Source organism: Malaclemys terrapin, chromosome 4 (genome assembly GCF_027887155.1).
Source record: "Malaclemys terrapin pileata isolate rMalTer1 chromosome 4, rMalTer1.hap1, whole genome shotgun sequence".
Lineage (NCBI taxonomy): Eukaryota > Metazoa > Chordata > Testudines > Emydidae > Malaclemys > Malaclemys terrapin.
This window is the reverse complement of record NC_071508.1, coordinates 131,217,401-131,239,405: the sequence shown is the minus strand read 5'-3', so window position 1 is coordinate 131,239,405 and position 22,005 is coordinate 131,217,401. Positions and strand designations below refer to the sequence as shown.

The 22,005-nt window shown below is 39.4% G+C and overlaps 1 protein-coding gene across 3 annotated transcripts in view; it reads right to left on the bottom strand.

Annotated features, from left to right (window-relative positions):
* The window catches only part of PPP2R5C (protein phosphatase 2 regulatory subunit B'gamma), a 176,799-nt gene that overhangs the window by 60,212 nt on the left and 94,582 nt on the right, over positions 1–22,005 (bottom strand). For all 3 annotated transcript variants that reach the window (XM_054027226.1, XM_054027227.1, XM_054027228.1), the window contains 4 exons: positions 7,378–7,488; positions 6,499–6,591; positions 6,276–6,406; positions 1,726–1,785 (listed from right to left, as the gene is read on the bottom strand). In XM_054027226.1, the coding sequence (XP_053883201.1) occupies positions 1,726–1,785; positions 6,276–6,406; positions 6,499–6,591; positions 7,378–7,488 (395 nt within the window). The remainder of the gene's footprint in view (positions 1–1,725; positions 1,786–6,275; positions 6,407–6,498; positions 6,592–7,377; positions 7,489–22,005) is intronic.

The window sequence follows — 22,005 nt, the reverse complement described above, 5'->3', positions numbered from 1 at the left end:
TTTCCTTAAAATTGTACAAATTGTAATTTCAAAAGCATTTTAAGATTTTTTTAAATGAAATGTTAACATTTACTGTGAGCTGAGATTAACATAAAGTGAGTACTCCAATGATCTGATAATCTATGTTTAACATATGATCCCTCGAAAGACGATTCTATTGTTGATCAGGAAGGACACACAACTGTATGCACAACAGACATGGGATAGATTTAAGAGTCAGGTCCCAACTTTGTTAATTTAACACTGGATAGGGGTGCTATGTGCCCACCCTCTGCCCTCACATACCGAGCATTTAACTGGTTCCAGTGTGGGGCTATCGGGCTCCCACCACAGAGCCAATAACTCAGAGTATACCGTCTCAGCCTACCCCCGGGACTGAGCTCATTTCTGAATCCTTGCTCCCTTTCCCTACATGGGGGGAGGTAGACGCTACCAAGGGGATAGATGCCTCAGTCCACAAAGAATTCAGGTCTCCCCTTCTCCTATAGGCACAAGATCCACTAACAAAATCCAGGGTCTGTTTACCTCTGGGAGCTGGTCCTTCTAGCTTTTATCTGCTCTGGACACTGGCCACATGTTGCAATGAGCTAAACAGTCTTCCTCTTTCCTAATATTAAACTTTCAAATCCTATTGCTTTCAGTCCAAATGAAAGCTGCGAGCCCACCAGAAACTTTTGCCAGAAATATTACTTCCTCATCTCAAAAAGAGGCAACTTGTCAGACTCGCAGCATCATAAAACCATAACTTCTATGTTACAACTAAAGGGAGGAAGGCCAGGGCAGTTAACAGAAGCAAGAAGTTTTTGAAAGCTTGGGAGAATTTAATGGGCAGAAGAACAGGGGACATGCAAGAACTATTCCACTAGCATCATCTCCCCTGCCCCACCTAATGGAAAGGTGGAGGACCTAAAGAGGAGGAGGGGCCAGCCCCCATCTTGCCACTATGTGCTCTTAAATCTTCCTCACCCCTTCTGAATTCTGTTATATTCCCCATTGACTGAGGGGGAGAGGGGAGCATTGGTATGGGCACTAAAGTCTTCCCACTACTCAGTGATGAGCGTAATGCGTAAACTGTGGTAATAAATGCTGTATAAATACCTACAAAAATATTAACTAATAATTGTTTTACATGATACTAACTTTTTAATCCAAACATAGTCAACCTAAATGTCTTATATTAACTATTAGAAAACCAGAGCTGCTGCTTTTTTTTTTATAATTATTATTAAACTTTACAGTTTCTTCATTTATTTACTTTAAACCTGTCATCCTGGCAACATATTGTGGAACGTAAAATAAGAAGCAATCTTACACAGATAATCACAGCCATTAGACATTGATTGGGCCTATTAGGTCATACAGTCTATTGCCTTGGAAGTGCAAGGTAGTTCTCTACAGTATCTTCTCCAGTAAATCATTCTAGCACTGAGATTTTCCTTTGTGAACAAGCAGATCTTGTGTTTAGGACTTCATTTTGATATTCTGTAATTTAATCTATTATAGCTAAACTTGTCCACATACACTTTAGACCTAAACAATTACACTCTCTCACTGGCGTTTACACCCTTTAAATATTAGTAAATGGTTATCATATTCCCTTAGTTTATAACTCTGCCAAACTATACAAAGTTATACATTTCTTCAAAATGTCTCTCTCCAGCCCCTATTCAATGTTTAAATTCTTAATGGTTTGACGAGTTTTATGGTATACAACCAGTAACTTACCTGCCCAATATTTCCAGTAATTCTGCTATGCCATTATGATGTTCTGTTTCATAAATAAACCTAAACAAATGAAATACAGTTTTAGTCAGTCAGTATTGACTATACATAGGCATACAGCCCTATCTTCAAGACATGACTTTGTATCTATCTAATATTTCATGTACAGTCAGAAAAATGTGAAGTGGAAAATTAGTACTTCAGACAGTGTACCAACATTTATATTCAGCAGGCTGAAAAACCCATTTTTTAAAATATAGTATGTACAAGTCAGGCATATATTTGATTGTTTTGCATAATTAAATCTTTAGAGTTGCTTTTTTGCTGTGCTTACAAAATGACCTATTGATAGCAATAAGTAGCCACTTTGAATGCTTTTATTTTTAAAATGTACACTACTCAAAGGCCCTAGGACTACAAGATACTCGTGTTGTTTTTGCTTCCTTGCAACAGCTGTTCTGTAGCTGAACTGCATGCCCTGCACAGTAATGCTATCAATGGCATATCCATCTGTACTGAACTGGCACAGTAAGTTACTGTTCTCTAACCACCTACACTGACGAGAAAAAATGAGCAAACATCCTTGTGCTTTTCCAGTTGTCACATTTTATGCAGGGGTAATGATCAAAAACTGAATGCAGTCAAATTATATTTTAAAATTAAGACAATACTGAGCGTGTAGCATGATGCTATAATTTATTCTCCCATTTGTAAGGCGAACGGGTGTGAGGTGTTCCAATAGTTCCCAGATACCGATCTAAAAGATTTGTTTTGCACTATACATTTGTTTGCAAGATGATCAGTAATAAATAGGACAAGTCAAGCCTTCACATTACGTTTTCTCTTTTGGTGGAAAGGCAAAATTCGTTGATTTTTTTGGAAGTTTTCCAAAACTATAAAGCTCCACGTTTGTCCAATTTATACTTTAGATAGGTTTTGAAAACACATATCACAGAATTTCATCAATAAAATTTAGAATAGAAAACAGTTTTCCATTTTAAAATGTTTTTATAGAATGGATTCAAAATAGTTTGCTTTGAGTATTATTTTCCCCAGAAAAAGTAACTCTGTTCAGATGAGAACATTTTTTGCTGAAAATGAAGTTGGTAAGAAAATCCTTTTTATTTTATAACATTAATTTCATTTAATTGTTAAACACCAAAACAAAGAAAATATTTAAAAAGTAATAAATACACAAGGAAAAACTTTAAAATCCATATCCCAATATCAAAGACACATAATTTTAGCTTATGATTCAAGGAAGCAAGAAAAGAAACTCTGCTTAAACCTGGCCTGGGAGTTACACTGAGGACCTGCAGAATCATGCCAAATATGAGCAAAGTAAATGTTTTAGAGAGGTGTACATTACATTAAAAATGTACATGTAACTATCTTTCAGTTAAGCTCAAGGATTAAGAAGTTGAAGGAACTTGTTTGTAAACTTATTTTTCTCCTTAGAATTTTATGCCCAGAAGTACTATACAAAATTTCTATACTGATTTGTTTTTATTGAGATGGATAAAGACTCTAGTTTCTATGTCCTTGAGAATTCAGTTGGTAGATAAAGGCTTCTTGTTTATACTTTTCTGAGAAGGGTGCTCTGTATACTATAATCTAGATTTCACTACAGCATTCCTTATGTACATTTCAGAACAGAAGCAGAAAAGTGAAAAAAAAATTCCATCCATTGTTTCTACAAACTAAAAAAAGGTGAATGGGAAGAATATTTGTCACCCATTCAAAAGACTACTAGAAATGACTAGATTTGAAATCTTGGCTTCCATTACATTAAAACACTGCCAATGCAGAAAAAAAATGGCAGACTAAACCTCCATTAGGATACATTTCAGATATATTGTTTCATGAAATTGTGCATTCCAGCATTAATCAAAACCCACTATTGGTTAAATAAATTATAAGCAAATTTGCATTCCCTTTCTGTCTTTTCTTGAAATCCTTTTCCCTGAAACAAAACTTAACAGCACTTTGTCTAAGAAAGAGTGGGGTTCAGTGTCCAAGAACCACTGCATGAAGACAGAGCAGGTGAGGCTTATTCACTCTTTTTAGGCAGTTCCTCAGTTCCTTTTTCTAAAGGAACATTTTTCTAGCGATAAGATCCCTCTACACCTGAACTGGCAAAAAGCTTTTGTGCAGTTGACACCATTCTCTTCAAGGGGCCACATGTTCGCTTTTAGGAGGAAAAGTGCACAAGGGGCAGACACATAAGAAAATGTTCTAGATATAAGTAACACTGCTATACAGCATATACATCTACAGAAAAATGAGAAGCATCAAACAAAGTGCATGGCTTCAAAAGCTGAAGTCTGTGGAACCTGTACTGAGACCTTATTGTGCGGCAAACTGCTTACTTGCAAATGGAGTAGTGATTAGTCCATATTTAAGTATATATCAATCATATCCTGTCTAACATGAAGCCCATATATGCCAGCTGTTTGCCCCTACATGCTTGGAAATCCACTTAACACTTTAATATCATGTCACACTGAGGTACTGATATAGGTCAACTGTAAGTTTGGAAACAGTCATGAACTGTGTTTCCTGTGAAAAATTTCAAGGTATGTAAGTTTACCTTTTCCCTTCCCTCCTTAAAATTCCTTCCAAATTTCTAAAGCCTTCTCCAACTTTGCTTTTTGAGAATGTTCTACATGGTACATTACTGCAGTAGCAATTTTATATGGAGCAACTTACTAACAAGCCAGATTTTGCTACCCTTATCTATGAGCAGTGCTTTGGCAAGTATCGATTAAAACAGGGTTTCATGGTGGTAAGTTTCTACTCAACAAGAGCAAGGGAGGCAGAAACTGGCTCTATGTTTTTGTGGTGGGTTGCTATTGCTGCACTCAGAACTGCAACCCCACTGAGTATGTCTCCACTGTAATTAAAAAACATGGCTAGCTTGTCCAGCTCACTCAGACTAGACTGAGTAGGTCTGTACTGTAATTAAAAAACATGGCTAGCCTGTCCAGCTCACTCAGGCTCGCAGGGCTTGGACTAAGGGGTTGTTTAATTGAGAAGTAGATGTTTGGGCTTGGGCTGGAGCCCAGGATCTCGGACCCTGAAAGGTGGGAGGGTCCCACAGCTTGGGTTGCAGCCCAAGCATCTACACCACAAATGAACAGCCCCTTACCCGAAGCAGCTGGCACAGGCCAGCTGCAGGTTTTTAATTGCAATGTAGACATACTCTGACCTTCTGAATTTACATCTGTGTTTATTGAACTGGGGTGTGTATGTGTACGCACGCGCAAAGTTTGGCCAATGTAACAACAACTATTAGAGGGGATCACTATCCATTTACTCTAGTGGTTACTGCCACAGACAATACAAAAACTCTATCAAAATGTTTATAAGTGTTCAGGGAGTCATTTTTATTCTAAGCCAAATATGCTGGAGGCAAAAATCCAAATAAGCAATGTGTTCTGTTTCCTAAAAATACTCTCTGGATTCCAGAGAAACAGAAACATTATTGAAAACAATACTGATGTAATACTTAGCTGACAAGGTCTCGTTTATTTAATTGAAATCTAGCATACAAACGGCTCACTATAGTGGACTCAATTTTTAGTAGTATATTTTAGGTTATTCCTCAACCATTTCCTTAAGCTTGTGAATTTATAAACATTATTGATTTTGTTATCTAAAGTGAAGATAGGAAGGAAACTCAGGTAACGGTGCAATAATGCAAATAGGCATAATATCAGTTAAAGAGTAATTGTGTACCTACAACACACACTAGGGCAGAACATTTCAAAATAGCTCAGCCTCAATTCACCAACCTTCCAACTGGAGTGGAGTTTGTGCCAATCGGGAAGTCTGAGAACTTAAAACTATCCAGTTATGAATACTGGATATACGATTCTATATTCAAAAGAAAATTAATAACCCTGATTCACAACCAAAGTGGCGGAAGCAAAGACATTACTATTATTATTTCTTGCAATAGCAAATACACTTTCGGCAACAGTACCACTGCGGTGCTTTGACACCGATTATCAGGACTACCCCTAATTGGATATCTTTTCCTTATGCACCTCAAATTGTACTTGCTTCCCTCAGAAATGGAACTTGCCCTTTGAAGTGAGTTCCTGCACATGTATTTTCTTCACTTGTGTTGCCATATCTGTCCCCAGGATGGAGATTATATATGTTATGAAAAACTGAAACAAATGTATCTACGTTCTATGATATTATAAATAATTATAACGACAACAATATGCACTGCACTCGGTAACATGGCGCTATCATTCAAACAACTCATCCCTGATAAAGCACTATATAAAAAGTCAAGTTGACACAAAACTGATGTAAATGCAGACTCTCAAATGTACCCAAACTGCAGCTATAACATTTATCACATGCTATACTTCCCCTGATTTGGATCCCACTGAGAATTGCTTAATTAAACAGATGCCAATATTATTAGGCACAAACATGTTTACACAAAATGAAATAACTAAGATTTTGCTAATAAGAGACCAAAAAGTCTAAATCACCGTATCTAATCATATGTATCAAAATAAAGAGCTGTGACATACCTATAAAATATATTATTAATTTGTTTCCTGATGTAAGCTCTTAGGCCTAAGAATTTCCCATATATTCTGTGAAGAGTAGTTTTAAGAAAATCTCTTTCCCGAGGATCTTCACTGTCAAAGAGTTCTAAAAGCTGTGAAAAAGAAAAATACATTTTACTCAAATCTAATGCATTTTAAATCAATTTGGATTTAAAGGTTGAAGATATATTTATTTTTACCTCACCTGCAATACAAACTTCTGATCAATATATTTCTTAGCTACATTAGGTTGGAAATCTGGAGATTCTAAAAATCTTAAGAAAAATTCATAAACAAGCTGAAAAAAATCCACAAAGAAAAAACATTAGTTTTTTGATACAATATTATATTTTTGTAAGCAGTACAATTACAACTCAATTCTGACACTGTTCAAAAAGAAGCTTCCTAGTTCAAGATAGTATTATACATTGTTTTTATATCATTTTACAACAAAAGTAATACTACAATTTGGAGGGGGGGGATTGTATGTCATCAGGTGCTGTATTTTCTAACAGTGCTACGTTCTTTAAATTGCAGAGAATTCCCAAATACTACATTCCTGGATTAATTTTACTTCATACTAATAGATACTGATCTAACATCCATAGTGTTCAGTAATGCATATTTTGAAAAATCTTTTACTTTTACTTTGCGCTCACATTTTTCAAACATCTAAAGCTAGAACCTTGCCATACATAAATAATAAAAACAAAACATGAATAGTAAAAATAATCAACTAAAGCTCACTTTAATCTTTACTATTTAATTTAAAATCATATTATGTTTGTACTGAAACAAGCAACAAACTTTTGACCTCTAAAAACACAAAGATTGATTTTCAACGCAATTTTCTTTTCAGTTGTTTACGCATTAATATCTTTTGAAAGATTAAAACTAATAATTTCAAATGACACAATGTAATTTCAAAGACTGTCCAGCTCTTAATATTAACAAATCTATTTTTGACTGCAAAAGATCATTTACACTAGTGTTTAACACACAGTAGGAAGACACATTGTGGAATACTATTTTGCAATAATTTAGTTACTATTTAGTCAAACGAAATGAGGAGATTGCTAATTACCTGTAGGTGAGGCCAGGCAGCTTCTAGAGTTGGTTCATCTTCCTCTGGATCAAATTCTGCCCCCGTTGGATTAGAAGATGGTGGTAATGTTCGAAACATGTTAACTGCAAACTAAAATCACATGTATCTTTAAGAACTCTGAAACAATGGAATTATTTAAAGATGCTTACTGAGATAAGGATTCTTTATAAAACAAGTATTTTAATTAATACCACAAAAGTATCATTTAAAAACTGGTACAGTATTTAACTCAACTAATGTTTAACAAAAATGATTAGCTAGTCAATTAAAACTTTCTTCTCTGTAGATTATAACGCACAGAACATTTTCAAGTCATGTTTCAAGTCTAAACATGCAGAGAGAACCCTGTTACTACAGATATATTTGGGAGCTAATGATGTTAGAGAATGTTTTACAGAGAAAGTGTTTCCAAAGAACTATAGAAGTGGAAGCTAGAACAATGGAGATTAAATAAACGTTCACTCATATATGCCCTGTTCCAAGAAAATGTCCCCAAATGTTATGACAGAAAACTACCATATTATGATTTTAAAAATTGTTTACATATCTATAAATTCAAAAATCCATTTATCACAATTCATTACATTCTGTCACCTTCCTGTTTACTATCAATCACTGGCAAATATTCTAAAAAAATATTCTTGCCCTGAACATGCACTCCAAAATTAGTGTGTGGTCCCAAGCCACGTCCCTTATTTTAAAAAGATTAGGAAGACATGAGATTCTGAATTGGTCTTGCATATTCTAGCCTAAAATTTAACCTCCCCTCCCCTCCAGCTAGATTAATAAGAATCTTAACTCAAACTCATTGTACAATTGTATGCAAAGGGGGGGGGGGGGAGCAAGAGGAATGGAAAGTGGATCAAAAGAGGATTGCCTCCACTGGTTATTGTTCCTTCATAAAGCAGGGGCCCCTTGTTGAACAGCCAATTCCAGCACTTGAAAGAAGCGACAGTATTAACCAATGTGGTCTCCCAATGGACTACCATTGGTCATTGGCCACTGTGGCCTCCCCAGGAGTGAAACTCATCCCATCCCATCCTACCCTGCAATATGGGCTAATAGTAAATGGCGAACCCTCCCTCCCTTTCTGTTTCAGGTAGGAGAGCTCACTAACTGGAAGTAGTTCTGGAGCCTAGACTGTCCCCGTAGCAACTACTTCCATAGTCCAAAGCAACAGAGAGTCCTGTGGCACCTTTAAGACTAACAGAAGTATTGGAGCATAAGCTTTCGTGGGTGAATGCCCACTTCAGACACAAGTCAAGTTTCTTCATGAGGTTGATAGATTTCCATTCTACAGCTAAATGCAGTGCCTTGCATGGTGTCAAGTATCAGAGGGGTAGCCGTGTTAGTCTGAATCTGTAAAAAGCAACAGAGGGTCCTGTGGCACCTTTAAGACTAACAGAAGTATTGGAGCATAAGCTTTCGTGGGTGAATGCCCACTTCATCAGACGCCCACCTGCGTCAGATTCAGACTAACACGGCTACCCCTCTGATACTTGATTCCATAGTCCAACACCATCTAAATTATGCCCTCCCAAACCATATTGTGCAAAAATATTGAGGCCGGTTACAAGTGAACTCTGTAGAAAGGCAAGAAAAATTATACTAATTAAGTCTATCTTAATTACCAATAATGGAGAAAAGGCAGAAGTCACAAACTATTGAATAAATATTTCTGTTCCGTATCTGGGGCAAAAAGATGAGGTTATAGCATATTATGATAACACTCCTTCCATTCTAACTAGTATCTCAGGAGAAGTTAAACAGAAGTTACTAAAGTTAGACATTTTTAAATCAGCAGGTCCAGATAACAAACATCCAATAGTTTTAAAAGAGCGGGCTGAGGAGATCACTGGACAGTTAATGTTGATTTTCAGCGAATCCTGGAACCTGTCTGGTCTTCCAAAAGACTGGAAGGAAAGCTAATGTTGTGCCAATATTAAAAAAAGGGTAAATGGGATGACCTGGAAATTACAGGCCAATCAATCTCACACTGATGCAGAGCAAGATAATGAAGTGGCTAATAAAAGACTTAATAAAGAATTAAAGGAGGGTAATATAATTAACGACAATCAACGTGGGTTTATGGAAAATAGAGCCTGTCAAACTAACTTGATATGGGTTTGGTTTTTTATGAGATTACAAGTTTGGTTGATAAAGATAATAGTGTTGATGTAACATACTTGGCACTTCTATAAGGCATTTGACTAGGTACCACATGACATATTGATTAAAGAGATAAAATTAACATGGCACACATGAAATGGATTAAAAAATGGCTGATAGCTCTCAAAATGTAATTGTAAATCATCATCAAAATGGTGTCTCTTTAGTGGGGTCCCACAGGGATCAGTTCTTGACCCTAGACCAGGGGTAGGCAACCTATGGCACGCGTGCTAAAGGCGGCACGCGAGCTGATTTTCAGTGGCACTCACACTGCCTGGGTCCTGGCCACCGGTCCTGGGGGCTCTGCATTTTAATTTAATTTTAAATGACGCTTCTTAAACATGTTAAAAACCTTATTTACTTTACATACAATAGTTTAGTTATATATTATAGATTTATAGAAAGAGACCTTCTAAAAATGTTCGAAGTATTACTGGCACGTGAAACCTTAAATTAGAGTGAATAAATGAAGACTCGGCACACCACTTCTGAAAGGTTGCCGACCCCTGCCCTAGACTATAACATTTTTATTGGTGACCTGGAAGAAAACAAAATCATCACTGATAAAGTTTGCAGATGACAAAAATTGAGGGAGTGTTAAACAAAGAAGGGGACAGGTCACTGATACAGCGTGATCTGGATCACTTGATAAGCTGGGTGCAAGCAAACAATATGCATTTTAATAAGGCTAAATGTAAATGAATACATCTAGAAAGAAAGAACGTAGGCCATACTTGCAGGATGGGGGACTCGATCGTGTGAAGCAGTGACTCTGAAAAAGATTTAGGGGTCATGGTGGATAATCAGCTGAACATGAACTCCCAGTGTGATGCTGTGACCAAGAGGGCTAATGAAATCCTTGGATGCATAAACAGGGGAACCTCAAGTAGAAATAGAGAGGTTTATTTTACCTCCATATTTGACACTAGTGTGACCACTTCTGGAATACTGTGTCCAGTTCTGAAGGATGTTGATAAATTGGAGAAGGTTCAGAGAAAAGCCACAAGAATGATAAAAGAATTACAAAACCTGCCTTATTGTGACAGACTCAAGGAGCTCAATCTATTTACCTTAACAAAGATAAGGTTAAGGAGTGACTTGATAATAGTCTATAAGTACCTACACCTGGGGAACAAATATTTAATAACGGGCTTTTCAATCTAGCAAAGAAAGGTATAACCGCTGGATGATCCAACAGCTAGAAGTTGAAGATAGACAAATTCAAACTGGAAATCAGGCGTACATTTTTAACAGTGAGTATTTAATCATTTGAACAACTTACTATGGGTTGTGGTGTATTCTCCATAACTGTCAATTTTTAAATCAAGATTGGCTGTTTTTCTAAAAGATATGGGCTAGCAATTATTTTGGAGGAAGTTCTATTGGCAGTGTTATACAGAAGGTCAGATTAGAGTATCACAATGGTCCCTTTTGGCTTTGGAACCTACCAATCCATGAACCCTGGCATAGGAGAAACCTGCACTCCATTCCAAACACAAAATTCCTTTTCTAAGTGCAGAAGTATTACCTTATAATACTGCTGTTGGAGTTCAACTGCCACCAACTGCTCATTAAGATTTGGGATCTAGGACTAGACTAGAAGAGTCGTCAGCTTTCCTCTAAATTAGGGTTACCATTCGTCCGGATTTACCCGGACATGTCCTCCTTTTTGTGCTAAAAATAGTGTCCGGGGGGAATTTGTAAAGCACTCACAATGTCCGGGATTTCCCCCTCCCCCGGCACAGCAGAGCGAGCAGCTGGGAGGGCTGCAGGAAAGTCCCGGGCTGGACTCCGGAGCAGCTGGAGAGGAGCTCCGCCCTGTATTCTGAGCAAGTGTCTCAGCACAAAGTGCAGCCCTCCCCTTTTGCAACTGGGAGCGGTTTCTGCCATGCAGGGTAGCAAAACGGGAGCGAGAGCACTTTGTGCTGATACAAGGGCAGCTCTCCCCTGCAACCCGGTCCGGACCAGGGACCGGGTTTTGTTGTGCAGGGCCAGGGACCGGGTTTTGTTGTGCTGGGGAGCTCAGCCACGTGTCCGGCTCGCACAGAGCCCAACACCCTGTTCTGAGCAGCAGGGTAAGGGGGGGCAGGAGAAGGGGCAGGGAGGTTCTGGAGGGGGCAGTCAAGAAACGGGGGGGGGCTTTTTGGGGGGAGTGGAGAAAGTTTTGGGCAGTCAGGGTACAGGTAGGGGGTAGGGTCCTGGTGGGCAGTTGGGGGGGGGTCTTAGGAGGGGGCAGTTAGGGGACAAGGAACAGGGAGTCTTAGGTAGGGGGTGGGGTTCTGGAGGGCAGTTAGGAGCAGGGGTCCCCGGAGGGGGCAGTCAGGGGACAAGGAGCGGGGGGGGTAGGGGGCTGGGAGTTCTGGGGGGGAGCTGTCAGGGGGCAGGGGTGGGGAGAGGGATCGGAGCAGTCAGGGGACAGGGAGCAGAGGGGTTTAGATGGGTTGGGAGTTCTGGGGGGGGCTGTCAGGGGGCAGGAGTGCGGAGAGGGATCGGAGCAGTCAGGGGACAGGGAGCAGAGGGGTTTAGATGGGTTGGGAGTTCTGGGGGGGGCTGTCAGGGGGTGGGGAGTGGTTGGATGGGGCGTGGGAGTCCCAGGGGTATGTCTGGGGGTGGGGGTGTGGATAAAGGTTGGGGCAGTCAGGGGACAAGAGGCAGGGAGGCTTAGATAGTCCTGGGGGGCAGTTAGGGGCAGGGGTCCCAGGAGGGGGTAGTCAGGGGACAAGGAACGGGGGGAGGGTTGGGAGGTCAGGGGGGGCGGGAAGTGGGAGGGGCAGGGGCGGGGCTCCTCCTGTCCTCTTTTTTGCTCGCTGAAATATGGTAACCCTATCTAAATGCTTCCATAAAGACCTTCTCCTTTCCAGATTAAGGCCAAGATGGAGTGAGAAGAAGAAAACTGCCAAGGGTGGTGGGGGAAGGGGACTAATTAAAAGAAAGTGATTTCCCACAGGAAAAAATTCCTTCCAAAAGGCTCTCTTGCAAAGAGCAGAAGAAGAGGAAACATCTGCTTTCTTGGAAATGGACTGTAGAATATATATTTGGTTCAGCAAACATGCCAGCAGGAGGAGCTTTCAATACCAGTTAACCAGAAACTGCCTCCATTCCACAAATATCTACAAGTAATGTCGTGTGTTCAAAGTACTGCACCCAATGCAAGACGACAACGTCCCAGCTCCTTCACAGACACACAGCAAGTAAGTGTATAATACACATAAGCTTATTTTTTCCTTACAAGCTCAAGTTTGAAGTTAGTCACTTGGTTATATATAAAGCAGCTATTCAAACACAAAATTTACTTCATTCTCTTCAATATCAAGCCTACAGAAACAATTCTTTGTGCAACTGTTAGTGTTTATTTTTTTCAAATTCTATATTCATCACTAATCACAGATAACATCCACACAGACATTCTATTTCTTTCTTCCTCAAATTTAATTATATTTTTAATAGTACCATAAAAAAAAATTGGTTTTTACTCCTCACTTCTTTACAATGCAGATTTTTTTATTACATTAAAAATGTTTTATATGTTTTTTACATCCAAAATACAAGTCCTATATAGACTGGAAGACAGATGACTACTGAGTTACTGCAAATGTAATATCACATAAGAAAGTGAAAGGATAGCTTAAATAAAAATCCCTTTCTATTTAAAACTTTTTGTTTATGTTAATACTTGTTTAACTTAACCGATTAACAATTTGGATAAAAAAAAGCCTTTGTTAAAGATTCAACATCCTTATTCCTTCATTTAAGGAGACAAAGCTCAAAATAAACAGAAATGGTCCTTCACTAAAATCAGGGAAGACTACACTTGAAATTCCTGGAATCTCTAACATTAAAAAACCAATAAGGAAAATTTTTGAAAAACTTCCCTCTTTATACAAAAAATTAAGCTTTCCTTTCTCTTTTTAAAATCCTTCAGAGATCACCTAGGTGATGGTGTTGTATCCGAAGTTGATGACTTTTCTTGGGTGGAGGTTCAGGCATATAAGGTACTCTACTCGGCTAAGACGTATCTCGCCGTTTAGACGGCTATTAATACCCATTCTAGCTAGGCATCCAGTGTCTGTGCTCTGGCTGTAATAGTGGACATAGCCCTAGTAGCTCAAACAGCAGATGCGGGAACGCCCACCCACACAGTGTAGGTTCCCCCTCACTCCATATATTGGAGATTAAAAGTTATAAAGTCATATATATTCATACCTATTCAAGTACATGATACCAGCAGCAGTTAAACTCTTTTAGCACCTAATAAAGACATTTAGCTGTAAAGCAACTAATCCAATTTCTATATGCCATATATACTCAATCATAAGCCGGTTCATTTATAAGCCGGCCCCCCCAAGATGGATGAGTAAAAATGGAACATTTTTATGACCTGTCCATAAGCCGACCCTATAATTCAGGGGTCAGCAAACTTTGGCTCCCGGGCCATGAGGATAAGCCGCTGGCGGGCCGAGATGGTTTGTTTACCTCGAGCGTCCGCAGGCACGGAGGTAAACCTAAGTAAACCAAGTGTCCTGGGGCGCCAGCTGCTTACCCTGACATGCCGGGACAGCAACCAGTGGGGAAATTTTTTTGGGGGGAGGGGGAGAAACTGGGGGTCAGGAGAGTAACCCCTGTGACCACCCTCCACATGACCTCAACCCTAGCCCGGGACCCCCACGCTCTCCCCATCCCATCCCACCCCTTATCTGGGGGAGGATGCCTCTGGCCTGGCTGGAGCTGGGCAGCATGGCCGTAGCCTGCTCCGGCGGGCCAGACTGGGCAGCGCGGCCGCAGCCTGCTCCGGCGGCTGGGCGGGGCAGCGCGGCCACCGCCTGCTCTGGCGGGCGGGGCCGATCGGCACGACTGAGCCTGCCAGCCCCGGAGCTGCAGCTGCTTTGGAGGCTGGGGGGAGAGCAGCGTGGCCAGAAGTGGAGAGACTCTGGCCCCGCCTCTTCCCTTCTGGCTGTGCTGCCTCTTCTTGCTCCCTCTGTTGGGGGGAGGGGCTGTGTCCCACCTCTCCCTCTCTATACCTGTTCATAAGCCGACCCCTTCTCTGGTGCTTCCCTTTTTTACTAAAAAAAATTTGGCTTATGAACAAGTATATATTTTATTTAAAGGAGACACGTTTTTAGTGGAAATACCTACATGTTCATTAACATTAGCATTATTCTTACCTTCTTTCATCTGTGAAGCATGAAGGAATTAACTAGGGCTGTTGATTAATCGCAATTAACTCAAGTGATTAAATCAAAACAATCTAAATTAAAAAAAAAAATCACAATCACAGTTTTAAGTGCACTGTTAAACATTAGAATACCAACTGAAATTTATAAACTACTTTGGGATGTTTTTCTACATTTTCAAATATATTGATTTCTATTACAACATAATACAAAGTGTACATTGCTCATTTTATATTATTTTTATTACAAATATTTTCACTGTAAAAATGATAAACAAAAGAAATAGTATTTTTTAATTCACCTCATACAAGTACCATAATGCAATCTCTTTGTTGTGAAATTGCAATTTACAAATGTAGGGTTTTTTTATTACGTAACTGCACTCAAAAACCAATGTAAAACTTTAGAGCCTACAAGTCCACTCAATCCTACTACTTATTCAGCCAATCGCTAAGACAATCAAATTTGTTTATATTTACGAGAGATAATGCTGCCCGCTTCTTATTTACAATGTCATCTGAAAGTGAGAACAGGAGTTCGCATGCCACTGTTATAGCTGGCATTGCAAGACATTTACGTGACAGATATGCTAAACATTTGTATACCCCTTCATGCTTCAGCCACCATCCCAGAGGACATGTTTCCATGCCGATGACGTTTGTTAAAAAAATAACGAGTTAATTAAATTTTGACTGAACTCCTTGAGGAAGAATAGTATGTCTCTTGCTCTGTTTTACCTGCATTCTGCCACGTCTTTCATATTATAGCAGTCTCAGATGATGACCCAGTACACGTTGTTCATGTTAAGAACACTTTCACTGCAGGATCTGACAAAACGCAAGGAAGGTACCAATGTGAGATTTCTAAAGATAGCTACAGCACTTGACCAAGGTTTAAGAATCTGAAGTGCCTTCCAAAATCTGAGAGGGGTGAGGTATGAAGCATGCTTTCTGAGTCTTAAAAGATACACTCTGATGCGGAAACTACAGAACCCGAAACATCAAAAAAGAAAATTAACCTTCTACTGGTGGCATCTGACTCAGATGATGAAAGTGAACATGCGTCGGTCTGCGCCGTCATCACCATGGATATATGTCCTCTGGAATGGTGGTTGAAGATGAAGTGACATATGAATCTTTAAGAACATAAGAACGGCCATAGTGGGTCAGACCAAAGGTCCATCTAGCCCAGTATCCTGTCTACCGACAGTGGCCAATGCCAGGTGCCCCAGAGGGAGTGGACCTAACAGGTAATGATCAAGTGATCTCTCTCCTGCCATCCATCTCCATCCTCTGACAGACAGAGGCTAGGGATACCATTCCTTACCCATCCTGGCTAATAGCCATTAATGGACTTAACCACCATGAATTTAACCAGTTCTCTTTTAAACACTGTTATAGTCCTAGCCTTTACAACCTCCTCAGGTAAGGAGTTCCACAAGTTGACTGTGCGCCGCATGAAGAACTTCTTTCTTGTATTTGTTTTAAACCTGCTGCCTATTAATTTCATTTGGTGACCCCTAGTTCTTGTATTATGGGAATAAGTAAATAACTTTTCCTTATCCACTTTCTTCACATCACTCATGATTTTATATACCTCTATCATATCCCCCCCTTAGTCTCCTCTTTTCCAAGAGGAAGAGTCCTAGCCTCTTCTTGTGCCAGTACATCTTTTTTGAGATGTGAAGACCACATCTGTACGCAGTATTTGAGATGTGGGCGTACCATCGATTTATATAAGGACAATAATATATTCTCAGTCTTATTCTCTATCCTCTTTTTAATGATTTTTAACATCCTGTTTGCTTTTTTGACCGCCTCGGCACACTGCGTGGATATCTTCAGAGAACTATCCAGGTAACTCCAAGATCTTTTTCCTGACTTCCTGTAGCTAAATTAGCCCCCATCATATTGCATGTATAGTTGGGGTTATTTTTTCCCATGTGCATTACTTTATATTTATCCACATTAAATTTCATTTGCCATTTTGTTGCCCAATCACTTAGTTTTGTGAGAGCTTTTTGAAGTTCATCAGTCTGCTTTGGTCTTAACTCTGTTAGCGCATCTGGTACGTAAATATCTTGCAGCGCTGGCTACAACAGTGCCATGCAAACATCTGTTCTCACTTTCAGGTGACACTGTAAACAAGAAGCGGGCAACATTATCTCCTGCAAATGTAAACAAACTTGTCAGTCTGAGTGACTGGCTGAACAAGAAGGACTGAGTGGACTCGTGGGATCTAAAGTTTTATATTGTTTTATTTTTGAATGCAATTATTTTTTGTACGTAATTCCATATTTGTAAGTTCAACTTTCATGATAAAGAGATTGCATTACTGTACTTGTATGAGGTGAACTGAAAAATACTGTTTCTTTTGTTTTTTACAGCACAAATATTTGTAATAAAAATATAAAGTAAGCACTATATGCTTTGTATTCTGTGTTGTAATTGAAATAACATATTTGAAAATGTAAAAAACCATCCAAAAATATTTAAACAAAATTTATTCTATTATTAACAGTGAAATTAGTCGTGCGATTAATCGTGATTAATTTTTTTAATCGCTTGACAGGTCTAGAATTAAGCCTTTGTAACCTTGAAATGTTTCACTTTTTTTTTTTTTTTAATACTTTGTTTGAATTCTTGAAAAATCAGTATAGGTGCCTTTGATCATGAACTATAATTTACTTATATTGTGCTATAGGTATGCCTGGTGATTTAGGCATACAAGATGATAGGTTCCTGCCTTGAAGCTCTTTCATCTAACTGTCAGACAAAGGAAGGGGGAAAGGGATATATGCAACACAAAAAAATCCCAAACTAAAAACCCTCCAAAAATAAAAAAAAAACCCAAACAACTGTTCCCTCTTTCTATCCTCATTTACTTTCCTCCAGGCAAATATGCAAAGACAATATAAAGCATCTGTGAACTGGTTCCTGCACATCCTAAGAACATAAGAATGGCCATACTGGGTCAGAGCAAAGGTCAATCTAGCCCAGTATCCTGTCTTCCGACAGTAGCGAATGCCAGGTGCCCCAGAGGGAATGAATAGAACAGGTAATCATCAAGTGATCCATTCTCTGTCACCCATTCCCAGCCTCTGGCAAACACAGGCTAGCGACGCCATCCCTGTCCATCCTGGCTAACAGCCATTGATGGACCTATGCTCCATGAACTTAGCTAGTTCTCTTTTGAACTGTTCCTCTAACAGTAGGTGCAAATAGGTTAATATTCAAATCCATTAAAAAAATTACTTCTTCCACATAGTCTATGAAAAGGGAGCTCATCTTTTATATAAAAATATATAATTTAATTGAACCGCCAAAATGTTTACCTGCCTTACTGAGTAGTCAAGTGATCCTACTGTAAACCAGAAGCAGAGGAAAATGATTAGAAGCAGAAAAGACTTCTCCTTACATTTGTCCACTTACAGAAGGTAAATTGGGTGCTTCTATCTTCCAGAAAAAGGGGATATATAAAGAATACTGAAAAGGAAAAATGTAAAACTGATCCAAGGGAATTAAGTGCACAAGCCAACCACCAACTGGCAGATCAAGACCAAACTCTGTCTAAAATCGTTACTTCATAATCTTCTGTTCTGATTCTTCCTGTCAAGCATGTGGCTGCTGGCCACTGACAGGAACAGGATACTGTCCAGACAAACCACTATTCTGATCTTGGTATGATAATTCCTAGTACCCATCCCACCCACCCACTCTGTTTATGCCTGTCCCTCATTGTGTCAAGCCTACATTTAGATTGTAAACTTTTTGGGTCAGCAAATGCATGTTTATATCTCAGAAGACCCTAGTGAACTCTTGGGTGCTCAAAAATGAACAGTCAGCATGGTTTCCACTGCATAACAGTTTTTGAAAATTGTTCCCTCTAAATATATGCTTGACACAATGAGGGACAGAAATAAACAGAGTGGGTGGGTGGGATGTATTGAAGATGTCAAATGCAGTGTCTTGATTAAGGTATTTAATTCCTAAAATGACTGACCATCCTTAAGAGATGCATCTTTCAAATAAGCATGACTCAGTATCTTGCACTGGATAGCACAAACAGGTGAATTATTTTAGGCACATTTTAGAGATACTAACATGAGAACAGGGTAAATTACTTATCTATCAAAACAGTCTTATGGGCAAGTCACCACCCTGGGGTATTGTGAGCTGTGGCATATGGATTTTGCAAGTCATTTAAAAACTTAAAATAAATAAAAATGGTCTTCCATCTAAATGATAGCAACAAGCCATATGGGAAAATCAACAATGCTATCACTTGGAAAGCATGTAGCAGACTGACAGCTCCTGTGGTACCCTGTAAAACCATGACAAGTTTCAGAGTAACAGCCGTGTTAGTCTGTATCCGCAAAAAGAAGAACAGGAGTACTTGTGGCACCTTAGAGACTAACAAATTTATTAGAGCATAAGCTTTCGTGGACTACAGCCCACTTCTTCGGATGCATATAGAATGGAACATATAATGAGGAGATATATATACACACATACAGAGAGCATAAACAGGTGGGAGTTGTCTTACCAACTCTGAGAGGCCAATTAATTAAGAGAAAAAAAAAAAAAACTTTTGAAGTGATAATCAAGCTAGCCGAGTACAGACAGTGTGATAAGAAGTGTGAGAGTACTTACAAGGGGAGATAGAGTCAACGTTTGTAATGGCTCTATCTCCCCTTGTAAGTACTCTCACACTTCTTATCACACTGTCTGTACTCGGCTAGCTTGATTATCACTTCAAAAGTTTTTTTTTTTCTCTTAATTAATTGGCCTCTCAGAGTTGGTAAGACAACTCCCACCTGTTTATGCTCTCTGTATGTGTGTATATATATATCTCCTCATTATATGTTCCATTCTATATGCATCCGAAGAAGTGGGCTGTAGTCCACGAAAGCTTATGCTCTAATAAATTTGTTAGTCTCTAAGGTGCCACAAGTACTCCTGTTCTTCTTCCTGTAAAACCATGACATTTATGACAGAAAATATCATGATGCCAATATATAAATCCATGGTATGCGCGCACTTCAGATATTGCATGCATTTTGCTAACCCCCATCTCAAAAAAGATATATTAAAATTGGAAAATGTACAGAGACGGGCAATAAATGTGATTAAGGGTATGGAAGAACTTCCATATGAGGAGAGATTAATAAGACTGGGACTGTTCATCTTAGAAAAGAGATGACTAGAAGGGGATATGACAGAGGTCTATAAATCATGAATGGAGTGGAGAAACTGAATAGGGAAGTGTTATTTACCTCTTCACAAGACACAAGAACTAGGGGTTTACCCAATGAAATAAACATGCTGCTTGTTAAAAACAAACATAAGGAAGTACTTCACACAACGCACAGTAAACCTGTGGAACTCACTGCTAGGGGAAGTTGCTAAGGCCAAAAGTATAACTGGGTTCAAAAAGAATTAGATAAGTTCATGGAGGATAGGTCCATCAATGACTATTAGCCAAGATGGTCAGGAATGGACCCCATGCTCTGGGTGTCCCCAAACCTCTGGTTGTTAGGACCTGATATTGGATGACAGGGGATGGATCACTCAATAAATTTCCCTCTGAAGTGTCTGGTACCAGCCACTGTTGGAAGATAGGATAAATTTTAAAAGTAAAAGTAATCAATTACAGCTGCCATTGTGATTCTCCTGAAAATAAGTCCCTCTGGGTGCTCTTTAAAAAAAGATTATCTGATTTAAAGGCATAAAAGACAGCAAATCAAAGATTCTAGATCCTCTGACATTACTTAAAGCAAATACAGACCTTATTTTAATTCCTTAAGAAAACCCTGCCATGATCAAAACATAAATAACAACACAGTATCTCATCCATCTTCACAAAATAAGAGCATACCTGAACCTTTACCAAATGCCTGAAAAAACAGATGGACCTTGTAGCATGACTGGAAAGTTAACATAATTGTGTTATTTCAGACAAGAGGGCCTCAGAATGCCCTGACAGCAACTCCCTCTCTTCTATAGCTAGGGAGCACCTGCTCAAGTGCTCTCGCTGATTGCAGTTGTGGTAGCGTTGTATAGGAAGTAAGGTGATGTCTCAAACCAGCAGATCCCAGGCTATTTAGGATTTTACAGGTTAAACCCAACATTTTTAATTCACCTGGAAGCTACTTCCACACCATCAAACAAACCAGATCACAGAGCACAGGTGATGTGTTCCCAATAAGACACACTTCATTCTGCATCAGCTTCAGCTCCAAAAGAGACTTAATATGTAGTCCCACATAGTGTGCATTATAAAAAAGTCTAATCACAAAGTGACAAAAGCATGAATTACAGCAGTAACCTGAAAGAAAAGGTGGTACATACCCCTCTGGTCACATGTAGATGGGAAGAAAAAAAAAATCAACCCAGCCAGCTGCTACTTGGTCATCTTTATGCAGCTATTGGTCCAATCAGACCCATAAGTTATGAACTCTAGTCACAAATGGCAGCCACACTCCCTCAATCATGGGTGAGATACAAATCTCCAACATAGATTTGATTGCCTAATCCAGCTCACCATCACTACTTTGGTTTATTCTGATCTGAATCTCAGCCAGCTTGCTTTCATCTATGCCTCAGTCTTCACCAGATACTGAGTCAGGTGCTCAATCACTCCTGCTGGGATTAGTGGAGATGGAAATAAAACTGAGTGCTATCAACATACTGAAGCACAGTAACCTATATGTCTTCACTAACTCCCCCCTCCCTCCCCCAACAGTCTATATAGACATTTAATATGCATAGTAATAAGACTGAACCTTGCAGAAGCCCACATGCTTCGGAGTATGGCCTTGAAATTTAACAGGGTTCAGTCACCTTTTTGTCATGGATATGCCTTTTGCTGTCCCTATGAAAATCCATCAAGATTTAGCCAAATTATAAGACTTTGAAAAAACTCTGCTCGTCTGCCAATTTCTAACAAGTTTCCCCAAAATTTTTCAAAAATTCCATCCATATTGAGAGTACTTCATGGGTGAGAAACCTTTCCCTGCAATTGCTGCTCTTGGCTACTATGGGCTGGGGTGCCAGGCACCAGAACTGAAAGCAGGAAGACTGTCTCTTTTCTTTTGTGCTCTCAATGCTGCTTCTCTGCTGGCAGCCATACAGCATGGAGGAAAAAGCAACCAGACCGGCGGGGAGTGTTGGGGGAGGTGGTGGTGGTGGTGGTAGGGGGAGTTTACTGCAACAAGGACAGGGATCCAGGGGTCTTTAATTACACAATCACATAATTTTTTCCATAA